Source organism: Morus notabilis, unplaced genomic scaffold, assembly GCF_000414095.1.
Source record: "Morus notabilis unplaced genomic scaffold, ASM41409v2 Scaffold4939, whole genome shotgun sequence".
Classification (NCBI taxonomy): Eukaryota; Viridiplantae; Streptophyta; class Magnoliopsida; order Rosales; family Moraceae; genus Morus; species Morus notabilis.
The window spans coordinates 5,077-28,236 of NW_010360483.1; the positions used below are offsets into that span (position 1 = coordinate 5,077).

Here is a 23,160-nt window from a genome sequence, read left to right on the forward strand (position 1 = left end):
CCACATGCTTACACAAACATAAAACACACTGCCTTCTTAGGAAACTGCACTTTCATATTTGTGAGTGTGCCCATCTGTAACTACAATTTCCCAATAGCTTGTGGGTAAGAAGATTGTTTGGCAAGAGGAAAAGGAATGAAGAAACGGATTGGGTGAAACGTTTCAAATTCTTTAAAAAACCTTAAATTTGGCAATCTTAGTCTCTCCTAATATAGGGATTAGGAGAGGGATCCTTTCAAAATACAATAGGAGGGTCATCTTTTGCTCACCTAAACCATAATACGTTTCTTGCTTTTCCTGTTTTCTTTTTCTCTTACCAAACACAGCCTAAGTGTTCGATGAGTGCGTTACATTCATGTGTTGTTACATTCATGAGATTACAACTAACAAGCTTGAAAGACTGGAGAAATTAATCTACTAAATTCTACCAGAAAGAAAGAAAGAAAGATGTGTTTTTGGAGCTTCAACTACAGTTAAGGAATCAAAATATTGGTTTCGTAATGTCCAGATTCATATACTCACATTGCATCTATAAGATATTATTTACAATCAATTTGTCCATGCATTTTATACCAAGCAGTATGGAAGGCGAAGGCGGACCGCAGTGCCAAAGAAGCTCCCGTACTATGACAGGCTCGGGGGAAAGCTCAATCCCATATGTACGCGGCCTTACCCCCCAAAGGAGAGACCGTTTCCGGTATTCAAACCTTGGACCCCAGGTGCAAACGCAAGCGCTCCCACCACGGTCCCAAGGCCCGCCTTCATTATCAATAAGTTTGATATTGTTTTGTAATAAACATAATTTATCAATAAGTTTATTGTTTTGTAATAAACGCAAAGATATTTCCAGCTGGTTCTTTCTGAATTTGAGCAGGACCAAACAGGTGTCTATAAATCCCAAGCAATTATTAAGCTGGTCGAGTTTAAATTTGAGCTGAGCTCTAAAGAATCTTTGAAGAAGCAATGCTCGTGTTGTTGTTGATCACATCGATGGTCTCTCCATCAATTTTTTTTTGCGACACTTCATTGGAATCCAAGAAACTGGGTTGATTCGTGGATGCAAGAAGCCTAGCCCACGTCCTACCTGTTAACTTGACTGTATTTTGCGTCTCAGTCACACGCTGCAATGCAATAACATGCCAGTTATAACAAGACTGCTAAACTGTTTTCTTGTGCAACTAAAGACATCCTACTGTTTCTAGGCAGGAGAATTTCTTTTCACTATGTTATAGCAGTTTGATTAAATTAGGGGAGTGCAAACAGATGATGCACTTGCTTAAAATGAATGATAATAATGGTCAATACCAATTTTCCATGCACTTTTATTTCTAGTCTCCGGTATCTTAACACTACTAAACACCAATTGAGCTACCCTGAATTGGCTAATAGTAGTGAAACAATATAATCAAGTAGTAAAACCAGCTAGTTGAAAAACAAGCATGATAGACAGATGAGAGGAAGTTCTTACAGAGATTGGAATGTAAGCATGCCTGCTGTTCACTGGTCCAACCGTAAAGCCACTGTATCCAGCCATGGCACCATGAACAGCACTTTGAGCAAGAAGAGTGCAGTAGATGTTGTCTGATGCATTACTTGGAATAGCACGAATCATATAAGTAGGGTCTGTAAAGACAAGATAAAGGAATGAAAATAAAAATAAAAATAAAAATAAAATAAAATAAAAAAGAGGGAAGAAGAAGAAGACCTTTCTCAAATTTATTTGCAAAAACTTTTAAATGACTAACTAAACATGTAAAGCGCTACTAGTTGCTAAAGAAATATTGAATCGTTACTAAAACATAATTTAGCACGACTATGTTGACTATCTGTAGGAAATTTCCCTAGATTATAACAGTGGGATCAGCTAACATTTTTGAGGATTCTCAATCATTATAGTATAAGTGACGGCGGGTACTGTTAACAAAATGAAAAGCAGTAAGCAGTGCCAAAGAGAAAAAGATCGCACAAGCTATTTTGAAAATACCTATGTATTTCATATTTATCGCCATCTTCTGAACCTTCGTAAAATGATCCTGTAGCATGTAATGTAGATATATAAATAAACCAATAGGATTAAAGAAGTAATATGCAGTAATATAATCCTTCATATTACATACACATATATGCAATAACATAAACAATAACTTCCGGTGCCCTGCATTCACAACGGCCAAACTCAGATAAAGATATATACCTTAATCTTTTGAGATAGCCATGGACCAACGTCTAAGAGTAGCCTGTTTCCTGATGCATCCTTCTCGGCAATCGCCTGCATGTCTTTAACAACATAATCCTGCCCTGCTCCTTCAGCTACTACGATTACCATATGTCCATTGTCTCTAAGCCGCTGTTCAATAAATTCAAAAAGCCCACCCCGGCCTTCCAAATAGAATGGAGATTCTGGAATCAAGCAACAATCCTGTCACAACAAGAATAACAATTGTTTGTTACCTCTAATCCGTATTAAAAATATTCCTAGCAATTAACTAGCAAATCGATGAATTAATTTTGTGTTTTAACTAAAAATGTAATCTAGAGCTGTAAATGAGATCTAAAAAATACTAAAACCTAGTACATTTCCTGATGGCACCATGCCACCATCTAACGGCAAGAACAATTGGACCAAAACCTAGTAAGTCCTATTTTTCAGTTACTATTTCAGACTGTCTCATCACATCAAAGTTTGTCTTGTGTATGCAGACAGATATTAATCCAATAACCTTCAGATTTTTTTTTTTTTTTTTGGGAAGGGAAATAACCTTCAGATTTGGTATACATATACCGTGAACTCCACCTTCAAAATTAAATATACTGTGAACTCTAGATAAGATCTTAAATTCTTACCACATCTCGACTTGCCAAAGTTGCAAATGTAGCAATGAATCCTGCCAAACAAAAAATTGAAAGTGAAAGAGAGGACATCAATGCATTACTTGAACGATAAGAAATCTGCAACATACATTTCGGTCAGTCTCCTAGAAGTGAATATATACTTCAATCACTTACCGCTGTATCTGCCCATAAGTTTAACGATTCCAACTCCATTTTCCACACTTTCAACCTCAACGTGTGCAGCATTAATAGCCCTCTGAGCTTCTTCAACAGCAGTATCAAAACCAAAAGATTTGTCTATAACCTATATGAAAATTACATTATCCCAGTAAATGAAGACGAAAACAATTAGATGATGAAGGAAAAAAGGAAATAAAACAAAAATTTTTCTCTTATATTTTTTTAACATCAACAAAGTTTTCATTGGAGCTACATTAAATATGACCAATGCAAGATTGTGGAACTTGAGGAGAACGGAATACATATCTGTTAATAATTCTCCCTAATTTCTTGAAGAATTTAACCCTAGAACGCATTCACAGCAAGAAGACAGTTGCAGATCCAGAAAACACAAATCTTTATTCCAGAAAACAAAGAGTACAAGAGAACACCACAATTACTCAGAGAAAAACCCCAGAAAATCCCCTTCTGTTTCTCCCTTTCTCTCTCCCCGTAATTGCTCTCCACTTCTCTCTCTAAAAGCTAACCAGAGTATATTCAAGTTGACTATTTATTCTACTAAGTACAACCAATGAGACCTTGACACCTGTCTAGTAAAAGACCGACTTAGTCATACTATGCTATATCTATTTAACTACTCATTTTTTCTCTTTTATTCTGCCACAACAAATTGAATACAGAACCAACTCAAAACAATCTCCACCTTGGTTCTTTATTCATTCTCTCCTACAATCTGATCAATTTTCCTTGATTCCACTACATTAAGTCGTTTTAAGCAGTGCTGAAACTTCCCTGCAGGCAGTGCCTTTGTAAACATATTGATAAGATCGAAAGTCAATCTAGTCCGCTAAAGTCGAACAACACAGAAGATTGCACACAACAAGCTCAATCTCGAGCGTATTCGTCGTATTACTGGTGGAAGTTCTTCAGAACTACAGGAATGGAAAAACAGAGACAGGTATGGGGGTTTTCGAGAGACCCCTTGCACTCCTAATCCAATTGTCTAAGACGTTTTAGAGAGAAAGTAATTGAATACCTCTAATATGCTTTAGCTAAGCTTATTTATACTAAATCTTTGTCTAGTAACTAACTCTTTCTAACACTACAGCCTAACCAACTGGCTATAAGCCAACACCCTTCTCAGCCTCCCCCCAAACTTGCCAGCTCAGCCTCTGGACAATCCAGCTCAACTTCCCCAAAAGCCTTTCCTTGCTGGCTCACAACCCCACTGTCAACCTCTACTCCAGTCCCATTTCCCCCATTTCTCTCTCGAATCCTCCTCCGTACGTAAGTAAAACGCACCGGAGGCTTATCAATACTCCCGCCCTAAAGACGCACCTTGTCCTCAAGGTGGAAATGAGGAAATTGGCGGTCGATAGCCTCGTATGACTCCCAAGTCGCCTCATGCTCTAGAAGCTGCTCCTAGCAGTCAAAACTTCAGACTCAGAATGGCCTCCTGTCACACGTTGGCGCATACCAAGTACGGCCTCTGGTACAACGCGCAACTCCAAATCACTTGACAACTGAAGGGGAATAGAAGACACAGCCTGATCACGGCCCAGAGCACGACATAGCTGAGAAACATGAAAAACCGGATGAATGGCAGCCTCCTCTGGCAAGGCAAGACGATACACCACAAGGCCAACCCGTGTAGTGATAGCATAAGGACCATAGAAACGTGGGCTCAATTTCTCATTTTGACGACCTGCCAAGGACACCTGACGATAAGGATGCAGCCTGAGATAAACCAAATCTCCCACCCCAAACTGCACATCCCGACGTTTACCATCAGCCACTGCCTTCATGCGCTGCTGAGCGCGGAGCAAATGAGACTTTAGTAAATCCAGCATGGCGTCCCGGTCCTGCAACTGTTGATCCACCGAGTCGACAACAGGCGTTCCAAGTCCATAATGCAGCCGTGGAGGTGGAGCACGGCCATAGACCACCTGAAATGGAGTAGTGCGTGCCGAAGTATGGAAAGAGGTGTTATACCAATATTCGGACCAAGCTAACCACCGGTGCCATTTTCCCGGTTTGTCCGATGTAAAACAACGCAAATAAGTCTTGACACACCGGTTCACCACCTCTGTTTGCCCATCCGTCTGAGGATGGTAACCGGTACTGCGTGCAAGAGTCGTGCCCATCTGCTTGTGAAGCTCCGTCCAAAAATGGCTGAGAAATATACAATCACGGTCAGATACGATGGTACGCGGAACCCCATGGAGGCGGACCACCTCTCGAATGAAAACCCTGGCCACCACTTCAGCTGTGAAAGGATGCTTCAAAGCAATGAAATGCCCATACTTACTAAGCCTATCCACCACGACTAAGATCGAATCAAAACCTTCCGAACGAGACAACCCTTCAATGAAATCCATTGAGATATCTTCCCACACTCGGTCCGGAATGGGTAGTGGCTGTAACAAGCCACTAAGAGCTAAGTTTGAAGCCTTGCAACGCTGACAAACATCACACGCAGCCACATATGAAGTTATATCTATTTCATCCCCCACCAAAACCAATCCGCGGACAAGCGGCGGTATGATGACCTCCCACAACTCCATCATGATATGCGTGAAGCAACTTAAGAATGTAAGGCGAGTCCCTAGGCACTACCATCCTGCCCCCAAACATTAACCACCCCTGTACTAGAGAGTAACCAGGGTAAGCCTCGGACTGAGTTTGTAAAGCCGTGACAATGTTTCCAAGCTGCTCATCCTGCAAAACCTGTTGCTGCAGGGCCTGCGTGTCTACAATAGAGGAAACTAGCAAAGCACTCAATTTTGGCGGATGAACAACACGAGAAAGTGCATCCACAGCACGATTCTCCAATCCGGGTTTGTATTGGATTTCAAAATCATACCCCAACAATTTTGTAAGCCACTTCTGGTGCTCCACACTCACCAGACGTTGTTCCAACAAATATTTCAAGCTTCGTTGGTCGGTGCGAATCACAAAATGGCGGCCCAGCAAATACGGACGCCACTTTTGCACGGCCAACACAATAGCCATTAATTCCCTCTCATACACCGACTTTCCTTGAGCCCACAACGACAAGGCTTGGCTAAAATATGCAATGGGCCGCTGATCCTACATTAACACTGCTCCAACGCCAAACCCGGAAGCATCCGTTTCAAGCACAAACGGTTTTGTAAAGTCCGGAAGAGCTAAAACCGGGACTGAAGACATAGCTTTTTTTAAACAAGAGAAAGCATGTTCGGCCTCCTCAGTCCACTGAAACCCATCCTTTCGAAGTAAATTTGTTAAGGGCCCTGCGATGTGGCTATATCCAGCCACGAACTTCCTATAATATCCCGTCAACCCCAAAAAGCCCCTCAAATCACGCAACGCAGTCGGGATTGGCCACTTCAACATTGCTTCAATCTTGGTGAAGGAGTCTGCAATTTGTTGAGTGGTTGGTAAGAATGGTACATAAATGACTCCATCTTCAAGTTTCTCCTTTATTAAGTGTCTGTCAATTTCTACATGTTTCGTACGATCATGTTGAACTGGGTTATTAGTAATACTGATAACTGCTTTATTATCACAAAATAGTTTCATGGGTAGTTCTACAGGTACATGGAGGTCTTCCAGCACCTTCTTCAGCCAAAGTATCTCACAAATTCCTTGAGCCATTGCCCCATATTCTGCTTCTGCACTACTTCTGGCTACCACATTCTGTTTTTTGCTTCTCCATGTTACAAAATTTTTCCATAGAAAAGTACAATATCCAGAAGTGGATCTTCTGTCAGTCACGGAACATGCCCAGTCTGCATCAGTATAGACTTCAATTCTTCGTTGATCACTTTTCTAGAAAAATAATCCTTTTCCAGGAGTTCCTTTTAAGTATCTCAGAATTCTGTAAACAGCTTCCAAGTGTTCTTCATAGGGAGCATGCATAAACTGGCTTACCATGCTAACGGCATAAGAGATATTTGGTCGAGTGTGGGATAAATAGAACAGCTTTCCCACTAGACGTTGATATCGGCCTGTATCAACCGGAATTCCTTCCCGGATCTCTCCAAGTTTTGAGTTAGGCTCCATAGGAGTATCTGAAGGCTTGCATCCACTCATACCGATTTCTTCCAAGAGATCTAGAATATACTTCTTTTGAGAAATTACTATGCCCTTTTTTTATCCCAAGAAAGTATCTCAGAGAACCTAGATCTTTAATCTCAAATTCGGTTGAGAGATTTTTCTTCAATTTGTCCATTTCCTCAGTGTCATCACCAGTGCGAACAATATCGTCCACATACACAACCAAGACAACAATTCTACTTTCTGCAAAAATCTTTATGAACAGAGTGTGATCTGACTGCCCCTGTAAGAACCCTTGAGACTTTACAAATCTTGCAAATCTGTCGAACCAGGCCCTCGGAGATTGTTTAAGTCCATATAAGGACTTCTTCAATCTGCAAATCTTCCTGAAGTTGTCCCTAAACCCTGGGGGAGCCTCCATGTATACTTCTTCTTCTAAGTCTCCATTAAGAAAGGCATTCTTAACATCTAACTGATGAAGAGACCAATCTAGATTAACTGCAACAGAAAGTAACACTCTTACTGTATTCAACTTAGCAACTGCTGAAAAAGTTTCTGAGTAATCAATGCCATAGGTTTGTGTAAACCCCTTGGCAACCAACCGAGCTTTATATCTCTCGAGAGATCCATCAGAATTGTACTTCACGGTGAACACCCATTTACACCCAACTGGTGTTTTCCCTTCCGGACGATCCACTTTCTCCCAAGTTGTATTCTTCTCAAGAGCTCTCATCTCCTCAAGGACTGCCTCCCTCCACTCAGGAACTTCTAGAGCATCCTGTATATTCTTTGGAATCGCAACACAAGACAATTTTGAGGTAAATGCCCGAAATGATAGAGACAGACTCTCATAGGATAAAAAGGTATACAACGGATGTTTAGTACACATCCTAGTGCCTTTCCTAAGAGCAATGGGAAGATTCAAATTTTCATCAGACTCTGGAATAGAACTCGGTTCAGAAGACTCAGACTCAAAAGGAATAGGACTAGACTTACTTGACTGATTTTCACCCTCTGGATTTGTTCCCAAGTTAGATTCTTGGCCATGCTCCAAGTCGTCAGTCTTTTTCTGTTGTCCTAGATATTTCCTTGAATAGACTTTCCCTTTAAAGCAAGGTCCATCTTGCCTCGCACACATCTCGCTTCCTTCCTGAGTTTGATTTTGTAATGGCACAGAAGGTTGATTCCCATTATTTGAAATATCTTCATTTTCAATGTTTACCATGGTCTCAAATTCATTGTTTTTCCCCTTTTTATTGGGTAAAAAATCTTCCAATAACCAATTAAAAGACGAAGAATCTTCACTAGATGTCTCCCCCTGAAGACGAGTTTTAAAAAAAGATTTGTCTTCAAAGAAGGTGACATCCATGGAGATAAAAAAAATTTTGGATATTGGATCAAAACATTTGTACCCGGATAACCAACAAAAACACATTTTCTTGCTCTAGGATCAAGTTTTCCGCGATTGATATCATGAATGTGTACAAATGCAGTACAACCAAAGACTTTAAGGGGAAGATCATGGGAGAGCCGAGAGGAGGGAAAATGTTCCTTAAAACAATTTAAAGGGGTTTGAAATTTTAAAATTTTTGAAGGCATTCTATTAATCAGATATGTAGATGTGAGAACAGCTTCACTCCATAAATATTTAGGAACATTATTACAAAGCATTAAAGACCTTGTTACCTCTAGAAGATATTTATTTTTCCTCTCAGCAACTCCATTTTGTTGTGGAGTGTTGTTGCATGAGTTTTGGTGAACAATATCATTTTGCCCCAAAAAATCCCCCAGAATCTCATTGAAATACTCTTTGCCATTATCACTTCTGAAAACTTGAATCTGAGTTTGAAACTGTGTTTGAATCATTTTATAATGTAACACATTTTCAGCTTCCGATTTTTCATGGAGTAAAGTCGCCCATGTGATCCGAGCATGGTCATCAATGAATGTGATGAACCATCTTTTTTCAATGATTGTTTTTATTCTTAAAGGTCCCCACACATCACTGTGAATTACATCACTGTGAATTACAGAAAAAAATTTTGTGGCCTAATAGGATTGTGCCGGAAAGTAAGTGCGACGATGCTTGGCAAGTTCACAAATTTCACATTGAAATGAAGATGGATTTTTATTCAAAAACTTTGAAAATAAATGTCTCAAATAATAGAAACTTGGATGTCCTAACCTAAAATGCCATAACATAATTTTATTCTCATTAGGAATTGAAATAGAATTGAGACAAGTTCTCTGGGATTGCCTATTCAAGTCGTATCCATCTTCAAGGAGATATAGACCTTCAACTTGCTTAGCATTGCCAATCGTCTTCCCCGTGATCAAATCATAAAATTGACAACCGAAAGAAGAAAAATTAGCCTAAAACTTTTGATCAACGGTTATTTTACTGATCGACAACAAATTATATGACAACTTGGGGACATGAAGAACATTATGGAGTGTCAAAGAAGGAGAAATAACAATTGATCCTTTCCCAGCTACTGCTGAGAAAGAACCACCTTCTATTTTGACTTTTTGATTTCCTGAACAAGGGTTATATGAAGAAAAAAATTCTGATGATCCAATCATATGATCCGTTGCTCCAGAATCGATTATCCAATAATCTTTTGAATTAACACTGAGACAAGACGCTATGAGATGATTACCTTTCTGAACTAGAGAACAAGAAGGATTTGAATTATTGAGATTTTGAGACTGGAGAAGTTTACAGATTTGCTCTATCCGTTCCTTTGTGAACGACGGCATTCCAGAGGCAGCTTCGGTCCTTGATTCAAAAACATTAGCTTGAGAGGCACGGTCATCTCCAGGTATTTTTTTCTTCCAATTGTTCGGTTTACCATGGATTTTCCAGCATGTCTCCCGAGTATGCCATGGTCGTTTACAATGATCACACCAAGGCTTCGTTTTGCTATTTTTTTCCTCTCCTTCAACCGTGGCCCCTTTGGACATAAGTGCAGAACCTTCTGCCTCCGATTCATTTTTCCCGATCATCACTTTCCGCCTCTTTTCCTCTCTTCTAACTTCTGAGAAAACTTCTCAAATGGATGGGAACGGCTTTCTCCCCAAAATCCAACCTCTAACCTCATCTAAATCTTGATTTAACCCTACAAGAAAGACATAAACACGGTCATTCTCTTCCCTTTTTTTGGGCCAGATGCTGTCATTTGGGCACTCTCATTCGTCTTCATAGCATAGGTCTAACTCCTGCCACAAGGTTACAAGTTCATTGTAGAACACTGTAAAGTTTCTATCTCCTTGTTTAGCCTTCCATAGCTTAGTCTTCAACTCGAAAATCTGAGACAAGTTCTCAATATCCGAGTACATCTCATGTACAACCTCCCAGACATCCTTGGCTGTTGGCAGAAACATATGTGACTTTCCAATGGCTGGTTCCATCGAGTTAATCAACCAAGCCGTGACAAGAGAGTTCTCAGATCTCCACTGTTTCGGTCACCTGCAGCCGGTCTTGTGATTTCCCCGATCAAATGGCCGAGTTTCCCTCTACCATCAATAGCAAGCTTCACCGATTGAGCCCACTCCAAGTAGTTCCGGCCATTTAGTTTTTAGTTGGTCAATTGGAAGGGCATACTTGAACAAAAGAAATTGTTAGCACTGTTCTTTGCTCCTCCGCTAACTGTTGGCCCTCTTGAACCCGATTGCACATTCTCTGATGAGGCACCGACTACACTTGGACTATCACCCGCTGCAGAGGAGTCTCTTTTTTGGCCGGTCATTGCTAGTCTATAATCCATTTAGACTACGGAAATAAGAGAATAAAGAAAGAGGGAATTGAAAGGCTGCGGATGAAGGATTGGAAGGCTGATTTTTCAAGAAAGAGACGTGGCTCTGATACCATGTAAGCAATGGAAGATAGAAAAAATCTTTTCTTCCTTCATAGTTTCAGAGAAATTGTACAGGGATTATATAGACTTGGTGAGGTCTAATCTAATCCCTAAAATAGAGAAACAAAATCTATAAATAAGGAAACAATACAAAGTCAAATATCCTCTCCTAATTAGGAAGAATCTCAGCACCTCTTCTACAAGAAAATTAGGAATTTTCTATACTCCCAGCATCTCAAGACTAAGAAAAAGGTATACGGCCAATGAACCAGTGAACTTGGGTAATTGAAGCTAAATTCAAGCGTGAATACTTGAAATAAATGCCGGTTCATCAGAACTTACAGCAATATCATTGTCAATTGTTTTGGGAATTCCAGCAACTGCCACATGAAGACCACGTTTCTCGACTTCCTTGAACAAAATATATTCATGTCAAAACCTGCTATAGCCATGAAGACTAGTTTGAAATAAACAAATTTCCCTTTGAGGAATCTATCACCTTGTATATTAGAGCTGCTCCTCTTTGTGTTCCATCACCTCCAATGATGTAAACCTACGGTCATATTGACAACTCCGTGTTGTTATTCCTTTCCTTATCATATGTTCTTTTCCTAGTAAGTATTAACAAGTAAATGACCCAGATAATCAGACACAAGACAACGTATACCTACCTGATTTATTCCTCGGTCTTGTATGTTATCAAGTATCTTTTGGGTGTCATGACCTCCTCGTGAAGTGCGAAGAAAAGTGCCACCACGTTTATGGATATCATTTACTACTTTAGGTGTCAATCTCAATGTATTTCTAGAGTAAAAGCCTCTATATCCACCCTGAAAAAGGTTGTTTAGTTATCAAAACACAGGTCTACAATTCCTGAACCGCAACTGCAACAGATATAGAAGGATAACATAGCAAAATGATAATCGGAGTCACCTCGATTCCAAGTATATCACTGACACCATACATATAGTTCAAGCCACAAACTACCTCCCTTATCACAGTGTTAATCCCAGGGCACAGACCACCACAAGTCACTATGCAAGCACGAACCTCATCCGACTTGCAATAGACCTAAGCATTACGGAAAGATCCTTTTTTCGGTTAATCTTCCATCAAGCCACATGAAAGAATTTTACTTCTAGACTAATTAGTACCTTTTCTCGAGGCCCGGCACGCCTAAAATGCACACCTCTAGGGCTATCTTTTCGAACAACAATCTAAATCCAAACACATTAAAACGTCATTTAAGCAAAGAATAAAGATCATCACATCACAATTCACTGATAATTGACAATAAAATAAATTCCGGGCACTTACTCTTTCTGCAACCACATCTTCTGGGCTCACAAAAGTTTCCCTATGAAAGTCAAAGTATAAAGCTAAATGTATTTATGAACTATAGAAAACCAAATTCTCGGAGATGATAAAAAAAAATAAAATAAAATAAAACTTACTTCACAATCGCGTAGGCTTGGCTATTTTGCAGAGGATTTGGATATGACTGGTTCAAAACAAAATTTTCTTTTTTTCAATAGAAGAGAACTTAACACCATCAGAAGCACATATATAAAACGCCATAATAGGAAACAATATATTCCAAAAAGAGAGAAAAGAGGAAAAAAGTTACCGGTAAATCAGGGAGAAAATTGGTCAAATGAGGAACATCTTCGAGGACGAAACCGTCGTCGGGCGTTTGATAAGAGCTTTGGCAACGGATCGGGTTGTTTTGGCGGGAAAAGAGAGGAAATCTGAGGAAGCTTCTGGATTTGAAAAAGGGATTCGGGAGATAAGGAGGAGTTGAAGATTTCGATTTGGAGCGAACCGTGGGGATGGAGAGAGGAAGCGAAGGAGAGGATTTGGAGAGACCAGAAGAAACTGCAAATTCCATTGGAGATCTGGGAATGTCTCTAGAGAGAGGGAATCGCAATTGGTAAAGGAAAGGAAGGTTTTTTTTTTTTTTTTTTTTTTTTTTTTTTTTTTTTAGAGAAATGGAAAATCGGAGAAGGGGATGTTTGTTGCAGAAGAGTTGTTTTTGGGAGGAAATGTCTCCCAAAACCGTTCATTTTACTGATGGACGAGTTTAGATAAAAGTAAAAAACTTAATTAAATTTATTTTTTTTATTATAAAATAATTCTCATATAAAATAATATTTTAATTAAAATTAAAATTTATTTATTTTATCGATTTAAATTTAAAATTTAAATTTTATTATAATAAACAGTAAAAAATTTTAAAAAATATTTATTTTTTATTTTTTATTATAAGAAAAAAAATTTACATATAATTATATTTTAATTTAAATTAATAAACTAAATGAGTTTTAAAAACTTAAATTAATAAATTAGACAGACGGAGACGCAAAATTGAATATGATATTTTTTGGGGGAAGAAAGGTGGAGGTGAAATAGGGTACGGTCGACGCCAGCGAGGTTGACCTGGAAGACGGATGGCCTATTGTGGAATGATGTTTGACTGCAAATGCGTTGACTTATGTATTTTCACATTTTTTTCTTTTTTCTTTTTTTTTTCTTTTTGAGGAAATGGCCAAAAGCATTCGGTTAACTTTTTTTTTCCTTTTTAAAAAGACTTTTTATAATAATCGCTTTAAAAATAGATAATTAGTAATTTTTTATTTTTTAATTATTAAATTTGTGTCAAAATATATATGTTTTGTATATTTTTAATTTGATATAATTTTGATTAAATTTAACAATTTTAAGACGTATTATTAAAAAAACTCTTTTTTTTAGTGCCAAAAAAAAAAGATCCAACTGCACGAGAGGGCCCGCAAACGTTGTAAATTATAAGAATTAAGCAAATGTTTCCGATGAAACTGCAAACATTGTCTGAAGACTCTGAATTGTATTTCTTTGAGTAATCACATTTATTCTTGTGTGATTATAGCCCCACTCTATTACGAAAGTGGGCACCACAAGGGGTCCTACATGGATCTCATAAGTGGAGCCTGCTCTTTATGAGAGAGTTAGATATATCCCCACTGTGTTATACAACAGATTTCGTTGCCGTTAATTGTATCTCAACATATTTACAACTCTATATCTACATATGTACTTTTTTTCTAAAAAAAAAAAAAAAAAAACTAGTTTCTTTGATAGGATAAAAAAAATAAATTATTGATAATTCACTATTTTTAGCCATCATATCATTATTTTGCATATTTTTTTTAATCTGATGTTATTTTAACTAGATCCAATCATTAAATATTTATGGGGCGTTTGGTATGCAGTAATCTTAAGGATGGAAATAGAAATCTGCAATATTATCATGTTTGGTACAAGAATTATAATTTTTAGATTTCCAGGAAAGTGATTACCATGGGATTCACTTTCCCTCATTTAAGGTAATTTGAATACCACCCAACATGATGTTATTCAAATTTCCAGGAATCTCAAAATCATGAGAATCTTATTATTATTATTATTATTATAATATAATTATAATAATTATTATTATTATTTTATTATTTTATTATTATTATAATATTTATTATTATTATTATATTTATTATTATTATATTATTAATATTAATAAAAATAAAAATAAAAAATATTAATATTAATAATAGTATTATTATTTTATTATTATTATTATATTTATTATTATTATATTATTAATATTAATAAAAATAAAAATAAAAAATATTAATATTAATAATAGTATTATTATTTTATTATTATTATTATAGATCTTCTTCCATGCGAACAACAAAACACAGTAATGTAATATTCCTGGGAATTTGAAAAAGATTCCTGTATGGAACCAAACACAGTAATGTATTATTCTTAAGAATCATATTACCCTCCATTACTTTCCTAGGAATATGATTCCTACTGATTCCTGCATACCAAACGCCCCCTTATACTATTGGGCAAGCCATAATAAAGAAAGTCTCAAAAAAAAAAATATTGGAACACTGAAAAAAATAAACTACTAAAGAACTTTGCGCCACTAGGGTTTATTCTTCTCTACCCATTGCTTTTCTTGCTGCCGTTTAGCAAAAAGTTACCAAGGGCCGGAGTCTGGCACTACCCTTGAGCTTGGTTAGACTCCCGGCCACATAGAAGGCGGCTTAAGTGTCATGGCGTGGATCCTCCCAGCGAGGGGTCGACAGGGCTGTTGTTTGGGTGGGAGAAAAGAGTGTTGGGAGGGATTTTTTTGGTGTGTGCTTGGTTGCCGCTTCTGGGCACATCCGTACGCCGACAAAGTTATGCCCCTTGTGATGCAGTGCAACGGCTAGAGATGGAGGAGGAGGTGGAAGGGTCGCGCTTTTTATTGCAGGATAGGGGCGTGCCAGTGTCTTAGTGTTATTGTGTTATGGGGTTTCGGCTTCAGTGGGTTGGCGGCTCCATGGATGAAATGTTTTCCCTAATTGGTATCGATGGGTGGCGGAGATGGTTCGGCCTTCTTCCAGTGCTTCTTTGGCTTGCTTGCAACATTGCAGCTCCCTTGCTTATCTACAGCGGTGGTCGACTTGTCGTTGGAGATTCGGTGGTGTCATTTGGCCTTTGCCCTTTTGTTTTGATTTGTGTGCTTGTCAAATAAAGGTGTTGATATTTCCGCCATTTTAGTTTTAGTGAGTTTTTTTTTGTTTTTTTGTTGTTTTGTTTGTTTCCGGGGTTGGTTTCCTTAACTTTCAGTGTTGTTTTTAAGTCTAGTCTGCAAGTTTTTCTTTGCGGTGTTGTGGTAGGTCCCAGTGCTTTTACTCTCTCGATCTCATTCGATCGGAGTTATTCACCTACTATTGTAGTGTGTTTAAAAGAACCATTTACGTGCTCAATTAGTTGTGTGCTTTTTTGATTTCCTCTCTTTGGAATTCGATACAAGTATTACCTCCTAGAGCATTTCAATCGAATTTACTGGTGGTTCCAATCTATAGTTGGGATTGAGTTGCTAAATGCTTTGCGGTCTTTCGCATCTAAATTAGTGATTGTATTTTCCTGATTTTGAATAAACTACTAAAAAGGCTATGTTTTCAATTGTTAAATTTGTATAAGAAAATATCGATTTTGTATACCTTTTTAATTTGATGAGTTTGACCAAATTCAACGACCATAAACTAATCTTACTGTAAGGAGGTTCTCCTTGAAAGGCCTAAATATATATATATATATATATATATATACACTTGTTTATGAATATATTCAAAAGTTATAAAAAAAAAAAGAAGAAAAAAATTCCTCGTTTTAAAAATTGTTTTAAATGTCACCTCTTACTTTTTTCTTTAAGAGACTTTTTACGATATGTCAACATACCAGTAGATCAGGTTTTTTATCCGTTAAATCTGCATAAAATTACATAAAAATAAAAAAGTACACAGACCTCAAATTAGAAAAACCTAGTCGACCGATACACCTGTGCCGGCGTACCAGAGAATCCCCCTTTGAATTATTAAGAAAACATCTCGTAATTGATCAATTGAGAAATAGGATTGAGAAATATTGATATAACTTCATATCAATCATATCTTTCTACTGAGAAATATTGATATAACTAACATATCAATCATATCCTTAACTATCTTCACTGAATCACTGAACATTGTGCAGTGAAGAGAGTATCAAGATAATTGCCTTTTCTCTAAATAACGTGATCCATCATAATATATTAGCCAACAGTATCGTTGCTATTATTAAATTTATGACAATTGGAAATATATTTTTTAGTATGAAGTCGCCTGACATTCCCTCAAACATCACACACATTGTTTTATGACAATAACGAAATAACTCTAAAAGACTAAAACTGACTTCCAAAAAAAAAAGGAACTAAAACTGAACATTTCTTTACCTTGATAAAAAATTGGACTGTTATATATCATATGCTGTTTGCATGTTTCAAGTGTCTCAAAGGACAATGAATGAACAAATGTTTGGCTTGATCACACTTTACGTTGTGTTTGCAATCATTGATTGGGAATGACTGCCGTTAAGGGTTAAGGCCTTAAGGATTTGGGATGCAACAAGCATACTCGTCGTATTTGGTACGTTTACTTCCGGAAATTATTGGATCTAAGTGTGAAAATGATCCATCATATGGCGGATAACATCTTCACCTTCTATATGCACGCTTTCATTTTTCACCTGTAAAATGGTCACACCAATTCCCATGAAAACAGAATGATAGTTTCTGATTGAGGTTCTAAAAAGAAGTTAGAGCTGCGAAATCGAGCTTATCAAAAGCTCAAGTAGATTTGAATACTTCAGAGAAAGATGAAAAAGAATGCTCTCGAGCTTATGATATCCCTTCATGTGAACATCACTTAAATTAAAAAACATGAACTAATTACTAATTAGCAATGGAGACATTTGGGGGGAGAGAGAGGACCTGAATGACACTATGAGCGGCAAACCTATGCCTGATGCTGTGAAAACTAACATCAACCTTTTCCCATGACACACGAGACAGACCCGTCACCAGTTCCTCTGCAGTGTAAAATCCAGTCAACAAATCTTAGTAAATGTACACACCATCAATATAAAACAAAAGAATCAAGCCAGAACAAAAGCAGACTGACAAGTTGTCAGACCATACAGAATAACGACAACATAAGAGACAATACTGCTTGTTTATGCGTATTTGAAGATAGGATTAAGTGAAGGTCTTTTAATGATTTTCAAAAGACTTGATAGACAAAACCTACATAGCTGAGTGACTGAGAATGTGTGCGTTTTGGCCACCCAAAAATTCATGGGTGTTTGTGCTGAGTAGTGAGTACTGTCTAAAGATTATATGATATGCAAAAGATATGCCACACGAACAGTCACATTGCTGACACGCACAAAAATGATAGCAGGTAACCAAGTTTCAAAAACATACAAATACACCGACACAAGAGATGATTAACAAATGGGATAAAGAAAGTAACCTAATCAAACCAGTAAACCTCATGGAAGGAGAAAAGAATTAAAAAGAAACAGCGCCTAACATCAAGGACAGCCAGACTTTTAATTCAGTGAGGGCACAAATAAGCATAAAATTTATAAATTAACACAACATAAAAATAAAGTAGCTTTTCTAATACTTTTTTGCAATAAATTTTATTAAAGTTCACATTACAATTGTTCTTGACGAGTTCTCATCTTTTAGTACTGTTGCATAAAACTTTATTATCGATGCTATCAAAAATGTCTTTCATTAATATTATATATTAATATTATAAATATCTTTACGGTTTGTAATTCTACCGTGTGAATTGGGAAGCAAGTTATCAATTAGAGCCCAATAAAAAACCAGCGAAAAGAAAAATTAGAGCCCAATAAAAAAAATCAAAGAAAGCCCAAATGTAAAAGAGCAGGCTTTCAGAAAAAGAGAAAAAAAAGTATCTGAGTATACCAGTGGGGGCACAAATACCGGTATAAAGAGTATAATCATGGAAGTTAGAGGAGCGTTATTTTATTTTATTTTTTTTATTTTTTTTTTGTGAGGGCCTGTGCCCCCACTGGTCCCAATGTCACTCCGTCTATGCCTAACTTGGGTGAGCAATGTTACCAGGATAACAAGACCCACAATCTATTGGACCCATAATTAGGTTATTGGGAAAAAAATACACAAAATATATAAACAAATGAATAAATAATAATACCTTCAATCTTGTCGGAGCCATCATCTTCCACCGAAGTTGTTTCAGATTGTTCATCGTAACCCTTGCAGCGTTCTTCATATACCACATGCGGATATTTCTCATTCACAGTATCCTCCCACTGGAAATAAAAATAACCTTGTTTGTCCAATGACAACCAAATAGCTTGAATAACAAGATTCTCACATATAGCAATACCTTTGGCAGTTCAACATTGCGTCTAATCGAAGATGTTCTCCAGCCCACAATATCTTAATAAGGATTCATCATGGAAAACATGATATAAAAAGTTCAAAAAGAATTGGGACAGAGTCTACACAAGAATGATAACTATCTAGAACAGGATACGGTCATAGCCCACATTTGAATATACAACCCGACGTTTGAATGTCTGCAGCGCAGACCTGCATAATGACTTATATGTCATTCTTTTAATAAGAGATTCAGAATTACTGCTGAAGTAATTGAAAGAATATACCATAAACACTAAAACTAGGGGCAGAGGACACAGGAAACTTACATGAAATAACAGTCATCATAATCTTCAATCATGCGCTTAAGCAAAGGGGGCTTTCCTTCATCCGTATCAGTAAGAAATAGGTGTCGACCTGTTCTCCTAAATATCAAATGAATAACGCAACTTGCAGCTTTTTCAAATGCGGGTACACCAAAGAGAAAGGGTACCTATAAGAAGCAGCTCAAATTGAATAGCTGAAACAATGACTTCTAAACACAGATAAACACAGGAGGAGGGAAAAAGATTGCATGTACAAGGCATATTTTTTTTACCTGCTTATTTCCCCTCGAACCAAGATGTGGTGTAGCAACAGTGATAAAGTTCATGGCCTCCAAGCCCCCTATTGTACCCCTAGAATCTTTATCACACTCATTAACTGAAGAATCCTCCACAGTTGTTAGTTTAGGGGGTCTATATAGTTTACCAATTGCATATCTTGCCACCAATCCTCCCACTGAATGTGCAACAAATGAAATTTTATTTAGATTTGGCTTTCTTTGAATCACGTCGAGAACCTACAGTTCAAATATTCAGTCAGAAAGTATAGAGGTGGAGTCAAAATGTTTTCGGGTTATATATACACACACATATATACATATATATTTATATACACACACATATGTATATATATTTATACACACATAAAATTGGTTAGTTTCATGATTTCAAGAAGATAGCAACCTCCTCTGCCAATCGGTCACCCATGACATCCACACCGTCTAGAGTCAACGTTGAGACATTCTTTTCACTACCTGCAAAGATATTAATTAACTTAAGTACAATATGCAAACACGCTTGAAGGCTCCAAAAGATTTCAAGTGAGTCTTATTAATTAAAGCTGTAAAACTTTCACTTTCAATTACATATATGTTAAAGTAGGCCATATATGATGGCAAAACCTAAAACCAACTACTTTTGGGTTTTGGCTGGTAAATCTGGCACAAAGTAAATACTGTATACATAGGCTATAGGAGCAACTCCAACCATGCTAACCATTTCATGTTTTTAGCCAAAATGACTAATGATTTAGCTTCTTTTTTTCTGCTTTTCTCCGCTCCGGCCATTAGCTAAATGGTTAGCTATTTTAGGGATTACCTTTCACGCTAGTTAAATATAGCTAATATGGAGAGACTAGCCATTAATTTTTTATATTATTTTATTCTTTCAACTGTAATAAATGCAAAGGTTCTTTTTTAAATTCAATAAAGCTATTCATATTTTAAATTCAATAAATATTAAAATAACATATATTTAGCTAAAATATGGAGATAACATATATTTAGCTAAAATATGGAGCATGGTCAACTGGAATGCAGCTAAAGTGGGCCTCCTTTGTTTTGTATTGATCTGGATATTGCTTAGTTGACTCTCTATGATTAAACTCATTTGCATTAGAGCATCTCCAGCAAGGGTTGGGCTGGGTTCCGAAATTCCGGCCGGATTTGGATTGGATGCCGAGATTCTAGCGCAATTGGGGCTAATTTCCGCGCAATTGGGGATGGGCCTCGCAACACCAACGTGTTTGGGCCAGAATATGGAATTTAGGCGTGAATTCTGGTGAAATTAGGGTTGTGTCTTGGTCTGCCTGTGTGGACAGGGCAACTTCAGCAAGGTTGGGGCTAGACTTCCTAATTCCAGCAAGATTGAGGCTAATTTTGGTGCAATTGGAATTCACCCTCGAAATTTCAGCGAGTTTGGGGCAGGGTATGCAGAAATTGGTGTGCCTGGAGTTCAAATTAGGAAGTTTGCAAATGGCAGACTTGAAATTGGTGGGTTTGCAACTCCAAAACCCAACCTTTCTCTTGTTCACTGCTTTAGGAACCATTGTTGTTGAGATCGTCGCTACCGAGTTCATGGTTCCAAGCCTCTCTGTTGTAGCCTTCGTCACCGCTGAGCTTGACTCTCCTAGAGTCAATGCTCCATTCGACGTTCCAAGATTCAAGCTCATCGATATGGGAAGGAAGTGGAGTCATTCGGCTGCAATTTCTTGACTTACACCTTGAGGACAAGGTGTTTGTTTGGGGCGGGAGTAATGATAGGAACTTGTTAGTTGGTTAGAGAAGTTAGTAGTTTGTTAGAATTGGATTAGCAGTTGGCTAGAGTAGGTTAGTAGTATAAATAAGGGGTTTAGATGTTAAAGTGGGGAATCTGATCAATGGGTTGTTTTAGGGAAAAAGAGTCTTGGAGAGTCTCCAAGCAGGGGAGAGTGACCAGTCACTCGAATTACTGGAAATTACTTGTACTCTTTCTTGAATCTTTCAGTTCAATAAAGCTTTCAGTTCAATCAATTGTTTCTGTTCTTGTGAGAAATAGCCCGAGTCTATTATTTTGGGAGTGAACAAATGAAAGTCTTTGGACAATGCTCTGAGAAGCAGGTTTTAGGAGGAGAAATTTGTTAGAACTTGACCAAATATATAATATATTATCACAAAACCCATTGAGAGCTCCTTACAAAGTACAAAGACTTTATCAGGGAGTGCTTTAACAAACTGCTCCGCTGCAAACTTCCAATCTGTGGCACTGCACAAGCAAATGGTAAACCATTATATTATAAACAATCAACGGAAGTAAAGTGGGTAAGGAAGAGCCAAGAATTCTCATCAGAGAAGAAAGTCATACTCTGTTCTATACTTCCATTTCCATGCAAGGCAAATAATGAAAAGAAACTAAAATTCCAAATCACACAATACGAAATCGCATTAAGCATGGTGTTGAGAACTTTTTCATTCCTTGAAAGCGACCAAGATCCTAACATAATGTTTTAAGTTTCCAGAAGAGGAAAGAATCCAAATATGAAAAGCATTATAGTAAGACTCGTTTCTACTGCAAGAAATTGAGACAACGTTGGTGAACATTAAACATGATTCCTGGATTCCGAGGACATTAAGCTGAAAAACAATAATGTTCAGACTAAATATAACATTCCTAGATTAATAATCTATTACAAGATACACAATGAAAAAGAAAATGAGGATACGACTTTCGCAGTTTTATCCAATCCGTCTCCCCTTGCCTCCCCAAAACTCTTGAAACGAAATAAACCTCCACCATAAAGAAGAGATTGACCATCTTTCCCTGGAACTGGAACTCTACGCCACATTTTCTAATCTTCGAACTAGTGATCAGTAGGAACTGGACAATCTTATTTGGTAAAATTCCTAGGGACAAACTCTTATATTCTTTTCATTAGAGTATATCTGAACAAATTCCTAGATAACAAGCCACAATATTGACCACGATCTTGATACGGAGCTGGAACTTCTAACTATGATGAATGCTTTAACTATAGATATGATGCCGGAGATGAAGCAAAACACTGGAGAAGAAAAAAAAAATCACATCTTTCCACGTAAAAGCAAATAAGACTACTTGTATGGCATCTAATTCCAGATTATCAAAGCGATCAAAACATGGAACCTACAATTCCGATAGGATTAAGTCAAACAGCAAGTAAAAGGTCATTAATATGACGATAATCAGGTATTTTCCTCGGAGAAACTAAGATATAAGTTACAAGGCAAAAAAATTCTCTCAAATTACCAAACTAAACCTCAGAAAAGAGATAAGAATTCATCCAACAAAACAAAAGCTATAAATTTTATCAAAAACCAATATAATCAAATCAATTTCCTTTTCAAAATATAGATACAATATGAAATGGTATTGATGAAAAGCTTCAGACCTTCCAAGAATTCCATTGACCATGACAACGAGATGATCAGCAGAACCGGAATCGGAGAACTTGCAGCTCCAAACATCGCGACTTCCATTAACCGACTCCGACGAGCAAATTCCGTTCCCTACGACGCCGTTCTCCATAAATATCAACGGTTATTCGGTGTCTCTCACTTTCTTGGCATTAAAATTGGAACGGAAGGAAAATCGGAGGGAATCGGAAAATCGAGATGGAAACAGAAAACGGAGTTTTCTAGGAACGGTAGTTGGAGGTTTCTCGGGAAAATTGGATAGAGAAAGAGAGAGAAAGCGCGAGAAAACGTGGGAAACGGAAAAGAAAACGAGATGGGTGTGGGAGTACATGGAGATAAACCAGAGAGCGAAGGAAAACTGATTATTTAAAAGGGTTAATGCCTTTTTTTTTTTTTTTTTTTGAAATGGGGGTTAATATCAATTATTT

At 37.4% G+C, this 23,160-nt stretch overlaps 2 protein-coding genes across 3 annotated transcripts; both read right to left on the reverse strand.

Moving 5' to 3' along the window:
- Positions 1 to 397: 397 nt before the first annotated feature.
- Positions 398 to 12,951, reverse strand: LOC21384842 (ATP-dependent 6-phosphofructokinase 4, chloroplastic). Its single transcript, XM_024164542.1, has 14 exons — positions 12,535 to 12,951; positions 12,362 to 12,408; positions 12,225 to 12,264; positions 12,062 to 12,124; positions 11,841 to 11,978; positions 11,579 to 11,737; positions 11,407 to 11,460; positions 11,250 to 11,318; positions 3,007 to 3,136; positions 2,845 to 2,885; positions 2,195 to 2,419; positions 1,985 to 2,033; positions 1,469 to 1,623; positions 398 to 1,121 (listed from the first exon to the last, which is right to left on the reverse strand). Exons 1-14 carry the CDS (start codon positions 12,793 to 12,795, stop codon positions 942 to 944), a joined length of 1,611 nt encoding a protein of 536 aa, XP_024020310.1. The 5' UTR covers positions 12,796 to 12,951; the 3' UTR covers positions 398 to 941.
- A 3,630-nt stretch (positions 12,952 to 16,581) lies between these two features.
- Positions 16,582 to 23,160, reverse strand: LOC21384843 (putative lipase YOR059C). 2 transcript variants are annotated; one of them, XM_024164540.1, is made up of 10 exons: positions 22,708 to 23,160; positions 21,478 to 21,545; positions 19,707 to 19,777; positions 19,298 to 19,540; positions 19,029 to 19,192; positions 18,857 to 18,936; positions 18,707 to 18,759; positions 18,512 to 18,629; positions 17,254 to 17,351; positions 16,582 to 17,009 (listed from the first exon to the last, which is right to left on the reverse strand). In XM_024164540.1, the coding sequence occupies exons 1-10, from the start codon at positions 22,842 to 22,844 to the stop codon at positions 16,938 to 16,940; spliced, it is 1,104 nt and encodes a 367-aa protein (XP_024020308.1). In that variant the 5' UTR covers positions 22,845 to 23,160; the 3' UTR covers positions 16,582 to 16,937. The 2 variants fall into 2 exon arrangements, with proteins under 2 accessions (XP_024020308.1, XP_010094795.2); XM_010096493.2 differs by having other exon boundaries at positions 16,583 to 17,009; positions 18,857 to 18,912; positions 22,708 to 23,154.